The 20,913-nt window shown below is 44.1% G+C and overlaps 1 protein-coding gene across 1 annotated transcript; it reads right to left on the bottom strand.

Annotated features, from left to right (window-relative positions):
- Positions 1–13,097: 13,097 nt before the first annotated feature.
- On the bottom strand, positions 13,098–15,012 carry LOC133930458 (patatin-like protein 3). The gene is made up of 2 exons (XM_062377112.1): positions 13,910–15,012; positions 13,098–13,808 (listed from the first exon to the last, which is right to left on the bottom strand). The coding sequence occupies exons 1-2, from the start codon at positions 14,819–14,821 to the stop codon at positions 13,473–13,475; spliced, it is 1,248 nt and encodes a 415-aa protein (XP_062233096.1). The 5' UTR covers positions 14,822–15,012; the 3' UTR covers positions 13,098–13,472.
- Between the last annotated feature and the right edge of the window lie 5,901 nt (positions 15,013–20,913).

Below are 20,913 nucleotides of genomic sequence, written 5' to 3'. Positions count from 1 at the left end.
ATAATATTATTTTATTTGAAAATTGTAAAAATAATTGCCAAATTAAAAAAATTCAAAAATAGATATTTATCGGCACGTGGAGTACCGATAAGGGATCTGTCGGTATTTAACATATCGACAGGCTACGTGGCACTAGGTATGGAGGCCGGTTGACACGCGGAATACAAATCAAAAGCATATCAGCATTCCGAGTGTCGACAGGCATCCAGATAGATACAGATAAAGGTGTCGCGATAGCGGATAGTTGACAGGGCTGTCAGCAAACAGAATGCCAATAGACCTATCAGCACTTCATTTGCCTACGGGCTTATGCTATCTTTTTTAATTAATTGTTTATTAATAATTAGGAGAATAATATATTTATTAAAAGATTTTTATTAATAATTATGAGAATATTATGTATTTAACGAGGCACTGTCAGAACTCAATGTGGATCCTATAAAAGAAGTTAAAAGGGTTGTCCAAACGGTATCACGGAGTGGTTCATTTTTTGCCAATATTGATTCGATGTAATTTTATCAATATTTTTTAATTTAGTTGATGTAAAATTGTGTGAATATTTATTTAGTGAAGTAGCGTTGGGAGGATACAAAATCTAAATTTTTGAACAATAGTAGTTATAAAGCACAATTATCATAGTATCCGGCACGGAAGTTACATACGCTAGTAAACATTACATGGAACATAAGGTTTACTGTCGCTGCGTAGATGGACTATAACCATAAAGAAATGACGATTTAGCATATACGGTACGCCTAAGATTAACATAATAGCATGCTACTGGTAAACCTAACATGCCTTTAGGAATAAAAATAGGTCAAATTACAATAGATGCTCTCTACTGAGTGCACCTAAGAGATTTACCCTTTTTCAGGGCATCAGGCCCCCCGCCTTAGTGCGACGGGCCCTCTCCCCCTTCCTTTCCCTCTCTGATTCATTTGCTTGAGCCACGGCGTGCTACTTCGTGGTGTTCCTGATGCGCTCCTCATCATGTCGCTTCATCCGTAGTTCCTTCGGATGTCGCTCGTACTCATGGCATTCGTAAGCTTTCCTCCTCCATCTCATCTCCATATCCACCTACTATTTCTGGTGCTAATTTTGCTCCATGTCGAGCTATTGCATGAAGTTGCAGATAGATGGAGGAGATTGGATAAAAGAAACAAGATGGGAGATTAGTAAGAGAGTGCATGAAATTGTATGGAAAGGCCCACATGAGTGATCTATATCGCTATACTGGTGGGTACTCGTATGGTCCCTGTCAAAATTTGTCGTACTTGTAGTTAGCACACATGAAGAAGCGCAGACCATAGGTGTAGAAGATATCTTGGGACTCGCGAAGCCTACGAGGGTCACCACAGAAGCACATCAGTGGTTCGACACCCCGTAGGATGAAAATCCTCCAATGTTTCTTGGGTGGATTTGGTGGAGCTGAGAAAGACATTGTAGTTGAGAGAGTCGATGAATGAGTGGTCTATCTATGAATAAGGGTGGGGTTATTTATAGTAGTTGGGGGCTGGTGCATGGACTGAGTGAACGGGCTTGAATGGGGCTGGAGCATATGATTTCCTGTGAAAGCTGGAGAATTTGTGGCATTGATGCTTGGCAGAGATTCCTTATGAAATATGTTGCTTTGTGTGGTCATTTCATTCTGCAACAGTTCAGGAAGGAGTTATTATTATCTCTGCATGAAAAGCATGGAATCCTATGAAAGCATTGGGCTTAGAAAAAACATATTGGTAGAATGATAAATTATGGTTATTTCATTGATGAAAGTAAAGTACATCACATATAAGGGTTATCGTTAGCATTCATTGCCTGTCTATGGCTACAGTACTTAAGGCAATATGCACCGACTCTTACACTAGTCATATACATTCTACGACAAGTTACAATGTCATGTAGTACTTCATCACTAAATGAAGCATGTCTTACGGAAAGATAGATTGTCGGGTGCAAGAAAATATCTATTGGGTCTTATCATAGCCGTAATTGATGTTCGCGTACTCTTTTTCGTATGCGTATTATTCATATTTGCACCTCGGCTTGTCATACTATTGGAGGGAAGCAGGTGAATTAGATGAAATTCGTAGCACGGCAGTATGTCATGCACACTTACCCCACAACGGAACCAAGCAACTGTGACAAACATGAACGGTTTTAGGCTTGCTATTATACCGCAGTCGCACCGTGGCATGCGTGCGTTGTGCGCTCTATCTCCAACTTTAGCTTCCGATTCTTCTGCTCTGGGTATTCATTTCTCATTCGCTCTTCATCCCCACGCTTGCATCTATCATGGATGTCGTGCCATAACTCGTAAGGGTCCATCTTTCCCTTACCCATGTCAGACCTAGACTCAGACTCGGAAGCCATGGAAAAGATTGCGTTGGACTGTGTTGGAAATGAAGTAGCCATGGATGGGTTACCCTTATATACACAAGGGGGGAATACTGGAAGGAAATGTTAAGTGTGTTGGAGGGAGAGTTATTGCGATGGCAGGGTGGGTCTCAGGGATTCCTTTCGCGCGTATGTCGAAAGCATCTGCCGACAGATAGAGAAAGAGGCAAGGTACTATAGAATAAGGGATAAGGTCACGGACGAGTGTTTTCTCATCATTTTACTACGTGTAGTGAGGATGTGTCCTAGCTACAGGATAGAATGCTTAAAGTTGTGTCGTATGGTCATTTCGTGTGTGAAAGCCTGAGTCAGGATAGATGTAATGTCATTTAATTTATGACTAAAGGTCCGACGTGCACTCACTTCATTTCTAAAGTCTAAGTCAGGACAGAGGTGTTGTCATTTAATTTATGAGTAAAGCTTCGTCATATAGTCACTTCATGTCTAAAGCTTGAGTCAGGACAAAGGTGTTGTCATTTTCTAGTTAAAGCTGAGTCGTGTGGTCACTTCGTGTCTAAAGCCTGATTCACGACATATGTGTGGTCATTTCATGCATAAAGCTATGTGATGTGGTCACTTCATGTCTACATGTGTGAAAGCTTGAGTCAGGATAGATGTAATGTCATTTAATTTATGACTAAAGGTCTGGCGTGCGGTCACTTCATTTCTAAAGCCCGAGTTAGGACAGAGATGTTATCATTTAATATGAGTAAAGATGTGTCATGTGGTCACTTCGTGTCTAAAGCCTGAGTCAGGACAGAGGTTGTCATTTCATGGTTAAAGCAGAGTCATGTGGTCACTTTGTATCTAAAGCCTGATTCACAACAGATGTGTGGTCATTTTATGCATAAAGCTTTGTGTTGTGGTCATTTCATGCATAAAGCTCCGTCATGTCATATAACGTAGTATTTTGTTTGCACAATGCTACGTTTTGGGAACACATGTAATAGAACCATGACTAATATCATAATAATGACATAGATATCATACACGGCATTCCAAACACATAATAGAAATAATATAAATATGTATAAGTATTATCTAAAGACGTGGTCAAGGGGCGTCGCCATGGCCATAGGCGCACTTCTTGGGCACACTCAGTGACCTCTGCCGACCTGCTGCTCTATGACGTACGTGGTCGGTGAAGTACATCAAGGGGTCACGCAGAGGGTGCCGAGGCCGTGCAGCGTCAGCAAGGGTGGCAGGGTCATACTGCGATAGCTGTGTTGGTGGAGGAGCCCCCGCTATCTGCGATGGACCCTCCTTGTCAGTCAGCTCCGTCAACCAGTCGTCTGTCAAGGAGCACGACGAGCCGAACACTACGTCAAAGGAGGGTGGAACTGCTGCATGGTACAGCTATGTCAAATGTCGTGCGTCACAGTATAGTTCACATGAAAGATACAATCCCGAGTAATACCATTGGTAGTGATGAACCTAGAATGGAAGCACCCGAGCGGAAACCACCAGTCGACATGTACCGCAGCCGTGGTGGCAGAGATGACGAGGCTGGTTCGGTGTGGAAGCGTGGGGGTGTAGCCCGAGAGCGTGACGGCGGCCTCACCTGTGTGGTAGGCTCGACGACGTACGGTACCCTCAGGCACGAAGCATGTTGAAACCCATCAAGGCAACACCATGCCAGATGACGCAAACCGGCCATCAGCTCGCTCGGGTCAACCCGCAGTGGGTCTGACTCCTAGCAGTCCACGATGTCTAGTAGTTACATGTCAATGTCCCTGCATGTGTTCGGTTTCAATGTTCGAGAGAACACATTTAATAAAAAGAATGAAAGTCAGTATAATGAAACATCATCACATACCATTGTGTTGTACACCGCCTCTGGATTGTGCTACGGTGGCTCGGAAGGCACTGGGAAGCACCTAACTCGCGTCACCTCATGAAACCAACGCAAGTATGCGTCCTCCATCCTAGGATCGTAAGGCCCGCTGGGGACGTGGACGTGCAGCCACGTCCGCCCAGTCGTCCACCCACGCCTGCAACTTACCCTTCCAAGTTGCATCATACGCAATGCCATGACCCTTCCGCGTCATCCTACAAGACGAAGTTACGATTACAGAACTTCATACGTGAATAGTATAGAACCTGTAACAACAAATACTTACAAGTGAGTGTTGTCCGTCGACCATCGTGACAGCGAAAAGTGCTGGTGACACCCGAACTACCTAAACACTCTGTCCAGGTAATAGGGCTCGACCGACATCGAACACCAGCCGTCGCCGCATAAACCAGTAAGCCTTGTCTCTGTGGCACAAGTCGGAGAGGCCAAGAGGTGCGCGTGTTGTGACCGCCTCGTGGTCGTACGATGTCCAGTGCGCCCTGTCTGTCTACAGCTAGTCAAATGCAGCAATGAACTGAGGGTACGAAGAGCGTGTCATCGACGTCGCCCACCTCGGTTGCATGAAAAAGAAAAGTGTCGAGCATATAAGCATCATGAAATAACAGTACTAAAAGAAATGTATTAACTTGTATTACTTACGTCACGCTTGCACAAGAGGGAACCCATCACAGAGCCGTCCACTACGTCGTGCAGGCCGAACTCGTCGAGGAGTAGAAAGACTCGTCGTACGAGCTCAGGTGCGGGTGCCCTATGTTGAAGTGCTCATATGACCACAGGATCAGGAGCAAAGGACAAAATGCGATCAACCCAGAGGCACTCCTCCTGCTGCAGGCCTCACACAATGCCCGGTACGTGTGCGCTAGAACCGCAGAGCTCCAACTGAACTAAGGGACCTTCTCCAGGGGGCGTCCTCAATCTGTTGCACGAAGAAGATGAAACGCCTATCGACGGTGTCCATGTGTGTGTTAGTTAAGGGGACCCACTCAAACAAACAAAGCAGGTACACCTTCAGGTGCCATCGCACTCTCTAGTCCTTTGACTCTGGCGTTAGGCGGTCCACCCGGAACTACTGGACCTAGGCCTTTGATGGACCCTAGGTCATGTCGAAGGCCACCTGATCAAGCTGCTGACCCTCAGGGATGACTCCATGGAACCTAGTGAGGAACTCGTCCCTCCACTCAGCATGCACATCTGGCCTAAACACAGTAGTCCCCGCCACAGGCAATCCAAGTGGCATGGAGATGTCCTGCAGCGTGACAGTCATCTCACCTACGGCTAGGTGAAAAGTGTGCGTCTTCAGCCTCCAGTGGTCGACCAATGCTATCAGCAGTGCCCTATCAAGGGGAAACCGAGGGGCCCGGTCCCTAGTCGGGTTGAGTAGACAGGCCAAAGGAAGGAGACTCAATGCCCTCAACCTACAAAAAATAAAGAATGTGAGTAAAATATCAGGTGATTTACAACAGTAAACATATAATGCACAAAGTTATTACCTCGGGATACAATGCTGGTCAAGTCACCAAAAGGTGTCCGAAGTATGTAAGCGCAAGCATGGGTACAGGTCCATGTCATCCAAGTGTGTTCAATGCGTCACATTGATCACAGGGTCGATGAGCTCCATACCTACAAGCAAAAAATATTACACTGCATAACATAAGGAATATGACAAGCACATAGTAATGCAATATAGAATATGCAAAATAAAAATTGAACACGAGAGAATAAAACATAAATAATAATACATAATATCACATACTCAGGTTATCCAGTAACTCCAAATAGTATATAATACAACATGCTCCAAATATTATAATACATACTCACGTTATTCGAATATTATATAATACAACGATATACCAATATTACAGTGCTTCAGCACATAGATAGACAAATATTACAAACATAGAACACCATCTAATTAGTAATACAACATAGAAACTGTCACACCATTCTTCAAATAATAGTCTCGATTGAAAGATTTTTCTTCTTCTTTGGCTAGCGTACCAGGACATGCCTAACCTTCTCGCCTGACGCCAGAGTGTCTACCGGATACTACTCGCACTGCCCCCTCGCATGCGGACCTCTACATACCGTGCACTCCTTGCGGGGACGTGCTCCCTCAGCATGCTGAATGACTCCATCCTGATTGACAAAATCATGAATAGAAATGCAGATGTCCGGGTTCCTACCTTGAATAACCTCTAGCAGTAAAGGTAAGTTGTGGTATGAGTCCTTATAAGTGTCAAATATCTTCCCTAACACCTTCTATTTCACTCTCCATGCCATGTCATATGAAATCTCGTACCCAAATCCGGTGTTGATAGCATGCATAACTCCAAAAGAAGACATACTAGTCTTCTTCATTATCTCTGGGTATATCACATTTGCAACAAAATCAGCGCTCATATTCCTGTACGCGTGCAAAGGTAGGCTCAAGTTACAAGTATGTGGCTCAACGATAGACGCTAAACATATTGTGCCACACCTCGGCAACAATCCATGAACTCGCCAAGTGCAACCTTCAGCTAAACATTTGACGCCGTATGTCCGAGGATTAGATATTACGACATGGAACTCCCTTGCCTCCGAGAGACAACATCTTTTTACTGCATGTTGCAGATAGACCTTGTCATGAAACATCTGGTATTTAGTCACCACAATAGAATCATACTCCCATACCAACTCGTGTCCATCGTTCACCATTAACTCCTCCAAAGCAAAATTCGACCATTCTTCTGGGATTCCTGCACCTGAGTCTACAAATATGTGGAACTTGTCGTTATTTGCCTCCATATGGTCCACTAACGCCTTGTCCTGCTCTCCCTGATCAGCACGCATCGTGACCTAATTTTCTTCCTTGTCGTTACGTTATTCTCTTACAGTCTGTATTTCAACCTATGCACTAGTCTGCAGAGGTACCTTCGGAACCACACTCTCCTGCACCTCCTCATGGACAACATTTTCACCAACAACTTCTACAGTGCCAGGTCCAATTTCTGTGGATCCAACATCGCTCGCTTCTACAAGGATACAGTGGGAAAAACCCCATCTCAACCCCAGTGACACAAATTGTTGTCATTGCTTCGAACATGTAACCTCCAAGAGCTCCCACTGCTAGTCGGTTTCTCAACGTCTAGAAATCAGAACCTTCACCGTCAACCGCTGATGTGCCGGACTGAATTGCAGTAGATTATACAGCCAACCTAACACTTGGGACTGCCGAATCTCTCTCGGACTATGTAATTCCGTGTCTACATACTGAAAGTTACTCAGATCCACCCCATTGTCACAATGCATGACATATCCAGGGCTGTAAAAAACTATGAACCCAACTACGGTCGGCATTCCTGATTCAACAACCATACTATACTCCGTCAGGTTAAATAATTGTAATCAACATACAACAATTACGACCACAAATTCTATCCAACCTCATCACTTGTATTCTACATAACTATCAAATATCATCACTAACATACTATTTTTGTTGATACTATATCATTCTAAATATATTGCTGTCAAAAACAATTACTCCATTCATAACAATTCAACTTCAAACTACTAAAGATTAAAAAATTACAAACTATGTATGCTCTATGCTAAATTATCTATTCTACATGTATCTAAATTTTTCTGTTATAAATTCTAAATGAATCATATTTTCCTCCTTTCATTCTAAATACAATACTACGAAAATCCACAACAATTCAAATATACAATTCCTACATCGATAAAAGATACGTATATCTAATAATATCAAATTTTCAAATCATATTAAGTAACAAATTTTAACTCTACATTACCTAAATATTTGAACTTTTCCAACTACTCTATATTTCCTAACTAACTATACTATATTTTCTATATATAGCTAATTTCTGAATCATACCTACTCTACTCTAAATTTCATATCCTTATTCTACTAAATTATCTACTCTACTCGATATTTCTCTAACTATTTTCCTACTATTTTTTTAATATTTCTAACATTAAATTATCTAAGTATTCAAACTTTTATAAATACTCTACATTGCTGAACTACCTCAAACTATTCTAACCTAAAGTCTCAAACTATACTAAATTTTCTATCTAACTATACTAATTTTTCTAACCATTACAAATTTTCTAACTAGATCTACTCTATTCTAAATTTTCTATCCTAAATTTTCTAATTTTTCTACTCTATTATAGATTTTTTTTTCCTACTCTATTTTAACTATTATATACTAATTTTTCCGACTCTATTCTAACTACTCTAATTTTTTCTAATTTTCTAAGTATTCCTAATTTTTCTAACTATATCTATTTTCTAAATACTCCTAAATTTCTAACTATTTAAAAAAGAAAAAAAAAACCCTTACTGGCCACCGCTGCTCCCCGCTGCTTGTCGCCTGAAGCCATGCGACGGCTGCCGCTGCCCGCCATATTCCTCCGCCCGACCGCACTCTGCCATGCGCCGCAGTCGCCCACTCATCGGCTACCGCCTGTTCGTTGCCATCGCTTGTTCGTTACCGCTCGCGATGTGTACGGTCGTGCATGGGATAAAAAATAGCGGTCGTGGATTATATAAAGGTTTGTCGGCACGTGGAATGTCGACAGGCCTAACATGGCACCTGTCGGTATTCTGTGTGTTGATAGGTCACGCGTCACCTATTGGCATACGGAATATCGACAGGTCGGTATGCTGCACGAACATCCTACGTAGCACACCTCTTTAGCTGAGTTCACAACCTACCAACATTCTATTTGCCGATAGGCCCCCAAACCCAGTGCCACGTAGGGTGTCAACATATAAAATACCGACATGTCCCTTATCGATATTCCGCGTGCTAACATGTAATTATTCTTACAATTTTTTAAATTTAACTGTTATTTTATATTTTTTCAATAAAATAATATTATTAAAAAAATCGCCGAAAGTTCGGCAGGCCCTGCCCATTTGTTCTCGAAAGAGACCGTCAATGGTGTACAGATAATCTACGGGACTGTTGCCACATTTTGCTTGATTTTATGTGACAGTTGTTTATTGTTCCTATATTTTTAACTACAATAATTTTTCAACCTTTCATCCTACCTACCGGAGACCAGTATATTTACCAAACTTTACCATACCTCAGGTAAGGTTTGGTAAGAGGTTTCTCATAAGTCAAAAACTGAAATAAGTAGACTAGTTTATTGTTATTTTTTAAAAGGTTGAAAATCTAGTTTTTGATGAAATAAACTAAAAGTTGATTAGGAGTGACTTTTCTGACTTTTAGTGCGTTAAAAATCTAAAAATTTCTCGTTAAAATCAACAGCCAAAATCTAAAACTCATAAACAAGTTTCAACAAAGACTGCTTTTCAGCAAAAATCTGTAACCTTCAGCTGTAGCAAATAGAAACTATACGTGGTACCCGACCAAACAATGCTTCAAATCCTCTTGACGCAGGTAATCTAGTAGTAGAAGGTTACATGTCTTCAAGATCTGACGAGCGGACGACGTGCAAACGATGGGGACGCGCGACGTCTCCACATCGTTAAGATGAGGTTCGAGGAAGGTATTGCTTTAAAAAATGTTCGATGAAGGTTTCCAAAAGGTTCGAGAAAGGTAATGGCAGATATGGACGCCTTTGGGGTGTCCGGCCAAATTATCTCGTCCAGAGGCTCACGTTTCTCTCACCTTTTCGGTGGTGATTTCACACTGGTTTAGCAGCTAGCCGCCGGATTAATCAACGACGTGTGCATCATGCGACTATTACTAATACTCCCTCCTATCTAAATATACGACGTTTTAGATAAAGTTCGATCAAAATTTTAAAGTTTTTACTATTAATAATTTTTAAAATATTTAGATGTATCTATTATCTTATTATTTGAGGGGAAAAAAAAGAGCCATGATGGTCACTCTTAGAGTCACAAAATTACTATGTTAATCTAAAAAAATTATATCATTAATTATTATAAATATCTAACAGTACAGATTAAACTAAAGAGTCAGACTTACCAAGTTAAATATGATTAGGACTTAGAGTCCAAATAGATCCAAACAAGATATTATATCCTTTATATCTCTAGGCTGCCACAAATTTGGCATTAGAAATCAGGGTACATAAAAGCTACCATGTTCACGTATGCAAAAAAAAAAAAAGTCAATCCTCAATCCGATTTAGAATCTGATACAATCTACCAATAAAATATAAAGGATGTGATCTCTCCGAGATTTAGATTAGCATAAATATCTAGGATTGGCATCTGACTCAAACATTAACAAGAAAAGAGAGAAGATTGGAGCCATGCGGAGCAGAACAGCTCTTGTCCCGGCGGCAAACGGAACACGACTCCGACGGCGGCGGCGGCAACTCAACTCAACAAAAAGAAAACGATGAGAGAAAAGGATGCCTTGGTCCATTGCAATCCAAAAGAAAACCGGTGAGGGCTTAGGCTCTTCGCTTCTTGATGGAAGTAGACCAGATCGTATGGATGTTAACGGTTTAGTGGTACAGGTGAAATAAAAATCAAAAGGATGACTCGATTAGATCGCAAATGCAATGCGTATTACCTCTGGTGTTCCCGAAATAAAATAAGACGTTGAACACTGAACCCACGGGAGCTCATATGAACGATCAGAGACCACTGATACGTCTGAATCGCAGTCAGTGACGGTGTTGTGCTCACTGGACGTGATCAAGACGCGGCTGTAGGTGTATGGCCTCCCTTCCAACCTCTCCTCTAGCACGGCACCACCTGGTACTATAGCTCGGCTCATGCAAGCTTCCTCTGCTCCTTTTGCTCCTTTCGTCCCAATATACTGCTCACGAGACATGTACTCACGATTCAGCAGCCAGCAACAGCGTCTAATAAAAAGAAACAATTTTTTGTCATAGGATCTTTTTTATTCCTTTTATTTTTACATTTTTAACTTTTGGTAATTAGCAGGGTGTATTGAAAAATCTGATTTCTTTCTCGAAGTTCTACGAACACGATGAGTCCAAAGCTGCCGACCAGTGATGATGTGAGTTTTGTAACAGATTTTTCTTATGACAACAAGACGGCAGCTATCTTGGAGTGTTTGGTAATTAGAAAGACAAGATATTTCAAGTTCAACGGCAAATGAATCAAATGAACGTGGTCCAATTAGGGATTGGTGGCAAATGAAGAAAAAACCATCAACGAGAAAAGCAGTGGGTTAAGGCATGAACATAGAAGAGCGAGTTGAGATTCAGCAATAACACAAGGACGTTGGGTGCCAAAGCAATTGTCTCGGCTCAGCGCGTGTATGTCCTTCGATGTTTTCTTCCTTAACGTCATGATAGTGCAATTTCCAACACATCGACAATAGCTACATCAACGGCAAAGACAACAGTTTGCAGTCCATATTATAACGGTGCGGATTAGTTACATACATGCTAGAGTCCATACAGAGTACAACCTAAAATTAAGATTGCAAAAAAGGAAATCCATTGAATCGATTGAATCTCACGTGCAAAGACTATTGCTCCATTAAACCGATTAAAGTCACGTATGGACACATACTTGGAACACATCGTCAGGCATCTAGATCGTGTAGGACATCCAATTGGCGAGACGTGCTCTTTAGGCCCTGGAAAAAACAGAGGAGTTGTTAATGGCAATGAGCTCGAGGGGAGGGGGGGGGGAGCGAGCTAACGGTGGTGGTGGTCTTGGCGTTCCCATCAATCAAGCAATGAAAGGCTGACAACGGACACACACATTGTGGCCAATATGCTCATGAGGAGGATGGCTTCGAGCTTCTGGCCGGCGGACATGACAACGATCGAGCATCAGGACGATGACTCTTAAGTATTGCAAGTTGCAACGAGGCAAGAGACTTGGGTGGACATGGATGCAGAATTTGCAGCTCGCTCCGAGAAGGTTCGCCGGAAATATTTCCATTCCTCGTCAAGCAATGGGAAGAAGACATGCATGGAGAGTCAAGCTCGGTAGACCGCTAGAGCAGAAGAGTAATCCGTGCGTGACGAAGCAACACACTACTGACATGTACTAGCTAGACTCATTATTCAACTCATCATTCGGTGCAGAAGGATCTGGAAGTAAATGGACGGAGTTTCTTTTAGTACCATGAACTCTTCAGAGCCTGGCATCGTTGGACGAGCTAGTTCAACCTTGACGACGTCCTCCTCCCTGCTTCTGCTTCTTCTTCTTCGTCGTCTTCGAAGAATTCTTCTCCTTCTTCTTCCGAGAAACAACCTTTACGGCATTCTAAGCTCCTAGCCCTGACATCGTAGCTGTCGCACAATGTCGTGACTGGCCCATGACAACAGCCAGGGCAAGATAGGTGACGTGTCAAGGGCACCCGAGTCGTGTCGTGTCGTGTCTTCTACATTGTCTGCTACACCCTACTTGCCATACAGGCGCCTTTGCCTTTGTCCTCTTCGATGGGAGATCATCGTCCGTCGACATCATGGTCAACTCGAGTTTTTTCGGAGAAGAAAATCTTCAAGAAAGCACGCTGAGTACTACTACATGAGTTCAAGAACGTTCGAGCTTCGGCCCAGAAGGACTGATCAAATGGGCTGAAACAACAAATATGCCGATGATGCACCTCAAACATGAACCAGGCGAAAGCACGGCCCGGACCAACAAGAATGCAAGAGTGAGCTCTGTGCCTCCCAAACATCAATGATGCTGTCGGTGTCGGTCGGCAGAGTCTGTTCTCCGAAATGGCAGCTGATTACAGAGGAGTAGGGTTTTTTTGTTTTTGTTTTGGGATGCAGAGTGAGTAGATTGATGGCAATGAGTTCATGTCAGGTTGCTGTATTTCGAGCGATCAGTTCACGCCTAAATGTTCAGAGCGAAAAAAGATCACAGTGTTCAGGAGTGATGCTTGGTGAATTGCAGGACAAGAACAGTTGTCATCAGTAAACGTCACACTGATAGCATTACATTGCAATCCAAGCTCCGGACAATCTACGTACGTACGTACATTGCATTTGCAGCACACGCACACCGCACACCCACACAAATCTCGCCGTCGACGCAGCGTTTCCCTAGCTAGAAAATCTCTGGCACTGTCACTCGACAACCCTCCTCTTTCTTCCCGGCCGCACGCCAATCGCCGTCGGCGGCGACGGCGGCCGGGACCGGGAGCGAGCGCCAGGCGGCGCCGGCAGGCAACCAAAACCAGAGCGCCGGCGCCACGCTAACTAAAAGCCATCAGACGAATAAATAAACAGAAGAAAAGGAGGCCAAGCTAGTTAAGCCGCCGTCTCAGGGCGACTCCGAGGAGGAGTTGGTGGACACGGTGATGAGCGTGGACGCCGACGCCGACGACGTCCGCGGCGTCGCCGAGGGCTTCACGAACACCACTGGCGTCTTGCTCTCAAGCCTCCGGTGGTGTTCCTGGACCAGCTGCTCGGCAACGCCGTCGAGGCGCTCGGCGTTGGTCTGCGGCATCAGCTTCTTGCCACGGAACAGCACGGACTCCACGCTCCGCTCCATCAGCGCCGCCTCGGCCGTCTCTCCGGTGGCAATGCCGTTGCCCTGGACACGGATGTAGTTGGTTGCCCTGCTCTCTCCGAACGCCATTGATACGGCTTGGTCCACCTAAAAAGCGCAGACAGCGTCCGGTTAGTCCTGGCAAGTGGAGATGGTACAATTGTGGTGTCTTTGCAAAGAAATGGTAGTCAAGAAGAATCTTGGCTCACCATGTCGGCTTGGCAAGCTCCGGCGATGCGCAGGAGGCTAGAGAACGAGGGTCGGAGGGCCGAGGCGGCAGCGCTCCCGCCGAGGGACAGCACGACGAGGTCGCCCGCGCCAGCGGCGAAGGGGAACTCGCGCTTGTTGTGGAGCACGTGCGTGACGGCCACGGCCGTCGGGTTGGCCACGGCGGCCGAGGCGCCTCCCCCGCCGGTGGCCGCTGCGGCGCGCAGCCTGGTCCGGCCGTCGAGGGACGCCACCTCCGCGGGCCCGACCCCGCACGCCGCCGCGCAGACCTGCCACAGCGGGAAGTCGAACGCCTCGGCCTCGACGGCGTCGGCGCGGGAGAACACGAACGGCGCCGCCGTTGCCATGTCGTAGCAGGGTATCAACAGCGGCTTGGCCGCGTCCCGCACGGTCAGGTCCCCAAACACCTTCTTGAAAACCGCCTCCGGGCGCCGGAACAGCCCGCCGCGCCCGCCGCGGCCGGACAGCACCTTCCGGTTCTTGACAACGACGCCGCGCGCCTCCTCGGCGGGCATCCGGCACGCGAAGAGCGCCGCCGCGAGGAACCCCCCGGCTCCGGAGCCAGCGGCCAAGTCAAAGAAGTCCGCGACGCGTGCGGCCGGGTTTCCGGAGAGCTCCTGTAGCCTGCGCTCGAGGCGGACCAGCGCGGCCGCGGCGAGCGCGCCGCCGTCAGCACCCCCGTCGATGGAAAGGACGCGGACGCGGCCCGCAGAGCAGGCCCCCTCCGGCGGCACCCCGAACAAAAACTTGGACTCGAGGATGGAGAAGATCTCCTGGCTGAGGCGGGAGGAGCCGCCGAACCCCGCGGCGGCGGTGGCGAGGGACGGAAGCAGCAGCATCTGGTCGAACAGTTCGAGCGAGGCGTCGGCCATCTCCCTAGTGGGCTGAGGCATCTGTTTCTTGCTTGCTCGGCTCGGCCCTTGGATTGGGTCGTGGAGAATGCTTCGTGTCGCGAGAGAATGCGATCGATCGGGAAGGCGAGTGTGCGTGCTTCGGCTGCTTCTTCCCGGGAGAATTTATACTGGAGCCGGGCACTCTACCTTCCCGCCACGGCGCACCGGACCTGTTCTGTCCAGGCTTGACGACTGAATGCTTCGGCAATTCGGTTAGCGCTCTGTTTTTTTTGAAAAAAAAAATCTTTTTTTCATTTTCCGTTTGTATTGTGCAAGCACGGCGATTGGTTAATGAATGTGCTTCACTTTGTTAACAAGCTAAAATGCACAGTTTCTAGCTTCTACTCTGCACAAGCTGAAGTGTAGAATCAGATGGTCCTTCGGTTTCAGGAATTAAAAAAAGAATCAGATGGTCCTTGGCTGGTTGTTAGTCCGAATAATCCGGGATGATGGGACCATATATTATGGTCATCTTTTTTAATTTTATATGCATGGAACTCTTTTCTATGAGTTTACTCGATGAGGATTTGGGAGAAACTTTAAGGACAAGGAAGTGCGGACCTTTACTTGATCCTTCCCAATCGATTACTCCCGCACATCATCGATCCAAAGCTGCATGCCTGAAATAGTGAAATAAACTACTACGTAAAATAGTACCTGTAATCTATCCAAAGTTCTAAACATATCCATGCCCTTGAAGATCGATATATTATATTATTATTTAAATGTAAAAAGGAGCCAGGTTGTTGAGGTCACAAAATCATCATGTTAATTAGAAAAAAGAAAATAATCTATACCAAAGAGCTTATATCAAATATGATTAATAATAGCTAAATTCTAAATTAAAAGTTAGAGAAAATTAGGTGTTCAATTTACATACAGTTTAGTAAGCAAAATATCTAAATAAATAGTACAAATAAATAATAATAATAATAATTGAAATTGGGGTTAGAATAGAAAAAAGAAAGATCCATATCAAATATAGTCTTAGGAAAAAATCAAATTATTATAAAAATCAAGTACCTAAATAAAGAGTCCATGTAAAATATAATTAATCAATAGCTAAAATTCATAATAAAAAATCAAAATTTGTAATAAGATAATAGATTAAGAAATGATATGTAGCTCAAGGTCGTCGCATCAAACCGAACGTGGGCAAAGTAAAACAATTTTGATTTAATTGGGTTGCGTTCACCCCAACGCACGGATTTGACAATTAATCAAAATATATATGAATCAAACCAATATGTATACACACACAATTTGGGTACAAATTTAGAGCATAAATATTTTTCTCTTCCACTAATATATTTTTTTTATCTTTTTTTTTAATTTTATACATTTTATATTTAAATAACATTATCCTTATAAAAAATTAAAGAGACTAATTTTTAACTAAATATTATTATGATAAAATATTATAAGAAGATTAATCACGTTATTAACGTGAGCCAACTTAGTAGTTAAAGAAAAAAACGCAGTGTGTCCCTTATCAAAGAGCATCATTCGAGCCTTGTTTCTTTCGCGCTCGTAAAGCGAAACCCCCAATGATTCCCGCCTCTCTAGCTTGCTTAGCAGTTGGCACACTCGATCAGCTAGTTATCGCCACTCTCCGGCTCCCACGCCTTTTTCGCTCCATTTCGATCGTCTCAGCTTAAGCTTTACTCAATCCGCGGCCGGCCTTAATCACCAACCGCTACGTGATTGTTGGATCGGTTCTTCTTTCACATATTGACGTCTGTCAACCTTTCACCATCTTTTCACCATACAAGAACGAGTCATGCTCTATGGCCATAAACAGTACATCAGCCTTTCATACATACTCGTGTCTATTGAATAAAGATTGTAGGGCTACATCTTATTGACCAAACTCGGATATTAATTGTAAAATTGTAAGTGTCTTTCTACATCTCAAAAGATAGCCAATGAGATAAGAGACTATATAATTTTAAGCCGGATGTATTGCTCTTACCCAATTAATATGATACTATTCCAGCCGTGCTCCCACCCTGCTACCAATAAGCCACTGCAATCACGCTCATCATCGCTCGCCGCGTCCGTCCATCCATCTATCCAACAATCTCCGGCGTAATCATTTGCGACGGCGACCCACCGGGAAAACGGAACCGGTGGACGGATGCATGCATGCATGGATCACGGTTCGGTGGCAACCGAAGCAGAAATATACAAGCAAAGTTGTGTGCTACTAGCCCGGCATCGCCATAGTTTTCTAAGTGCTCAACTCAATCCGTGGTCCTTGATTATTTATTTTCTTAGGCTAACTATGATCGTTAATTATTGCATCGATCTCTCCCCTTGCCGTTGCTTGTGCTTCGCATGGATCTTTCTTGAGAGGTTCGCCTAAAAGGAGTTGGGAGGACTATGGCAGAGACTCAAATAAAGGTGTCCCTTGATGTAAGGTAGGCACAAGGCAAGGTCCAATTTTAAAACAAGGAACTTGATGCTAAGCACATTGTTAATTCTTCCTGCCCCCCCCCCCCTCTCTCTCTCTCGGATGCTCTGCTTTTCTACTTTTGGGCTTACTGGAGAACAGGGTCTTGCATTCTACATCATAGGAATCGGCTCATCTGAATTATGAGATAAGTCACAGGGTGAACACTACTCATTGCTTACCTACGTAAACATAGTTTCATGAACAGTACTGTATGAATATTAGCACAACGCATAGTACTTTATGAACAGTAATCTCATATGCTGTCCTTATGACCAGTAAATTACTATAGACTACTGTTCACCAGTGCTGTTTACGGTATTATTCATCTCTGACTTACCTCTACCGGTTCTTACCTCCTAACTCTTGTCCCCCCTGGAGAACAGTACTACTACTAGTTTAGGTTTAGTAGCATGCTGTTCTGAAGCAAACTTGATTTAGTTCACGGGGGAGCAGGTGTTCAGTAGTTCTTCACTTCTTTTACCACTTCAAAACTCTGGAATGGAAATGGAAACGGACATGGATACGCATGAAAATTCAGAAGTACTAGATATTTTAGAGGCAATTACATATTTTTTAGATATCTTGAATACTACTAGTACGTACTAGATATTTTTAGATGGAATTTACATGGAACAAGATGAGCGGCGTAATGTGCTGTTGTTAGAACAGTTTGAGGCCATATAATGGTGCCAGATAGACCACGATCACTGTCAGATATAATATCTGATTGTGATGCGATATGAAAATGAGATACATACTGGTGCGTCGCCCGTGCATGCATGGACAAGGACGTCTGGCGTCTGTTGAGCCATCACCCGTACAAACTTTCCTTTTATTTTTAGAAGAAAAAAAAGAAGAGAGAAGAACTAGATCGCAGCTGCCGAATGCTAAACGAATCTTGTCGATCTGCATGTCTCGTCCGCATCCGGGTTGCCTGTCTGCTTGCTCTTTCCTAGAAGCAAGCATGCGTCGCCAAGCCCTGCGCAAGAGGGATGAACTGATGAAGCCTCCTCTGATCTGTTTCCTCTCTGCTCCTGTGCTGTCTTTACGTTTGTTTCGCCTTTTTCCAAGGCGACGAATTATGCATGCTAGTACGTGGATTAAGTATACGACCGTGCTTAATGGCCAACACGCATGTGAAAAAACACTTCTTGAATCTCCACGTATGCGACGTGTGCTTCTGCTCCATATGTTCAATGTGTACGCGGCATGCGAGGAATATGATATTGGTATTTGTCACAGCTTCAGCTTCAACTTTACTTTTGATATTGTAGATTAAAATAAAATTATTGAAGTTTATATTTTTTAGTTAAAATAGAAATAAAATGGCACACAAATTTATTTTCAGGTATCCACAACTCTCCAGCTACTTGAATTCTTGAAAGTAGATTTTTAAAATTGAAGCTCTGTCAAAGAGACCTGTTGTATGATGCATATGTTCATGCGTATGCAAATCTCAACTGATAAAGCTGATCAGCCGGACTGGGATTAAGGCTTGGCCATGTTTGACTATTCATGATGGCTGCATCTGCATGCACTCCTTGAATGCAGGGATGGTTCCTTCCCTATCAACTGTAAAGTTGTTCTTCGAGAACAGTAAAAAAAGAACTTCACACATCTACGTCTGAGAAAATGATATGTTTGCATGAAAGAGATATATTCACATGGCATGACTTGATCCTTAGGAAAAGGACTACCCGTGTTGAAACAAAAGCGCTTCAAAATTCAGCTGACGCGAACAACTACTTTAACAAAAAAAAAACCTAATCTAGCTACATGCATGTGTTTGTTTCCCATGGTCGTATCCTTGTCGAGATTGAGATATTTAGCGTACATGCATCTATCCAACTACTAGGAACAGCGGAAATATACATTCCTTTTTCGCAATACAGAGCTACGACGCTACGTCGCATTCGCATCACAAAGACTTCTTAACCCAACCCATCCATCCAACGTCCCTGCTTACAAATTCATATGGCAAACACAGTATGAGTATGGTATGGTTGCCTTGGATTAATTCTTCGGGCTTCCTATATTTCAGATGTTCATGTTAATGTATCGCCGCTGGATCAGTGAAGGGGTTTTTTTAAGATGCTGTCTGATAAGGTGCTAGATTTATAGGGAGGCTAGGGGCGGCGGCTTGGCAGTGCGATGAGGCGGGTTTGGCGACGGCGGTGGGCAAGGTTGATGGTAGGGGAGCGCGAAAACGAGAAGTTAGTGAGGGAGGGACGTCGATTATGGATCCAGCGGTGGAGCCATCGTCGGAGACGACCAGAGAAGGGCAGGAGGCAGGGAGCGTGTCATGGCATCGTGAAAAGGAAGAAGTCACTGAACATTGTTAGGATAAATCGTTGCAACGTGAGGTTGAAGATGAACGGAAAAACTAGATAGACCGTCGATTTTGCATGAGACGGCTGAGAGTTATCAACTGAAGCAAACGTTAATTCCAGACACTAAAAAATAGCATCAGCCTTAATTCCTGGAGGCTTGAGCTCGCCACAGAACTCCCTCACAAGAATTTCTGACAGCAAAATCGGCCAAATCGTGCAGACCTGCAAGCTAACTGGCTTGTCTTTACAAGTATTTCTGTCTGCAAATTTTGCCAAGCTCATATTTTCAGTAGTTAAAAAATGGCCAAATCATGCGTGCCTGGAGAATAATAAATAGACTTGGCTGCGGAGTAATGTTTTTAAAGGACCACCTTAAATCCACTGAACTCTCTTTGACAGCCATAAATAAATAAGGCCGATGCTATACTTTAGACATGCTTTTTTTTTTCCAACGTTCTCAAATGCCTAATCAGCATTCGATGGTGTTGCACACTTTTTCAACCTTCTGTTCTCTCGTGCTTGTCCTCACCACATCGGTCTCCTACCCTCCACGTGCTTATCCTCGCCTCTCGTTCTCCTTCACCCGTCTCTGATACCGCTCCTAAGTGCTGGATCCGTTGGTGTCACCCACCACTGTGCTAACCTAGCTTCGCTTTCCCTCACCCGTCACTACCCATCTAATTGTCCTCCGTCGCCTCGCCGCTTCACCCCACACCTACCACCGCCGTTACTCCGTTAGGCTGTACTGTCTCCCACAACCTCCCTCTAAGCCTTCACCAGAAACTAAATCCAAGTCACAAATCTCGCTATTGTACCACAGTCATATGATTATACTTTAGGAAGTGTGAATGAATAAAGTTACTGTCGAGTAGTGGAGTGGTGTACATAAAACACGCACCCCGGCCTGCAACTTGCCAGAGGCTGTGCCCCCGGAGATCACACGCACAACGTATGCGCAATATATAAAAGAACTGTCAGGTAAGCACGCATAAAAGCTGCTGCCGTCCAAAAATGAAATAAATCCTGGCATTTTTTCAGACTGGGACAGCTTTCTGTATGTCGGTCAGAGCTCAGAGAAGACAAAGATCACACATTTCCTCCCATGCATACCCTTATCTCATGCTCTTTTTTATACTTTTTTATTTTAAAAAAACTGATCGTCATGCAAGGTCTCAACTCTACCATCCAGGCAAGGATCCATCAAAAAAAAAATCCAGACAAAGATCTTGACATCTTGTACTCTTCTGCTTGCAGCTGGAGGTTGACCAGGAGAGAATTCACGCGTTCGATCCTCTTTCACGGCTAGC

Source organism: Phragmites australis, chromosome 10 (genome assembly GCF_958298935.1).
Source record: "Phragmites australis chromosome 10, lpPhrAust1.1, whole genome shotgun sequence".
NCBI lineage: Eukaryota > Viridiplantae > Streptophyta > Magnoliopsida > Poales > Poaceae > Phragmites > Phragmites australis.
Note: the sequence above shows the minus strand (reverse complement) of the source record. Positions and strands in the feature narration are given on the sequence as shown.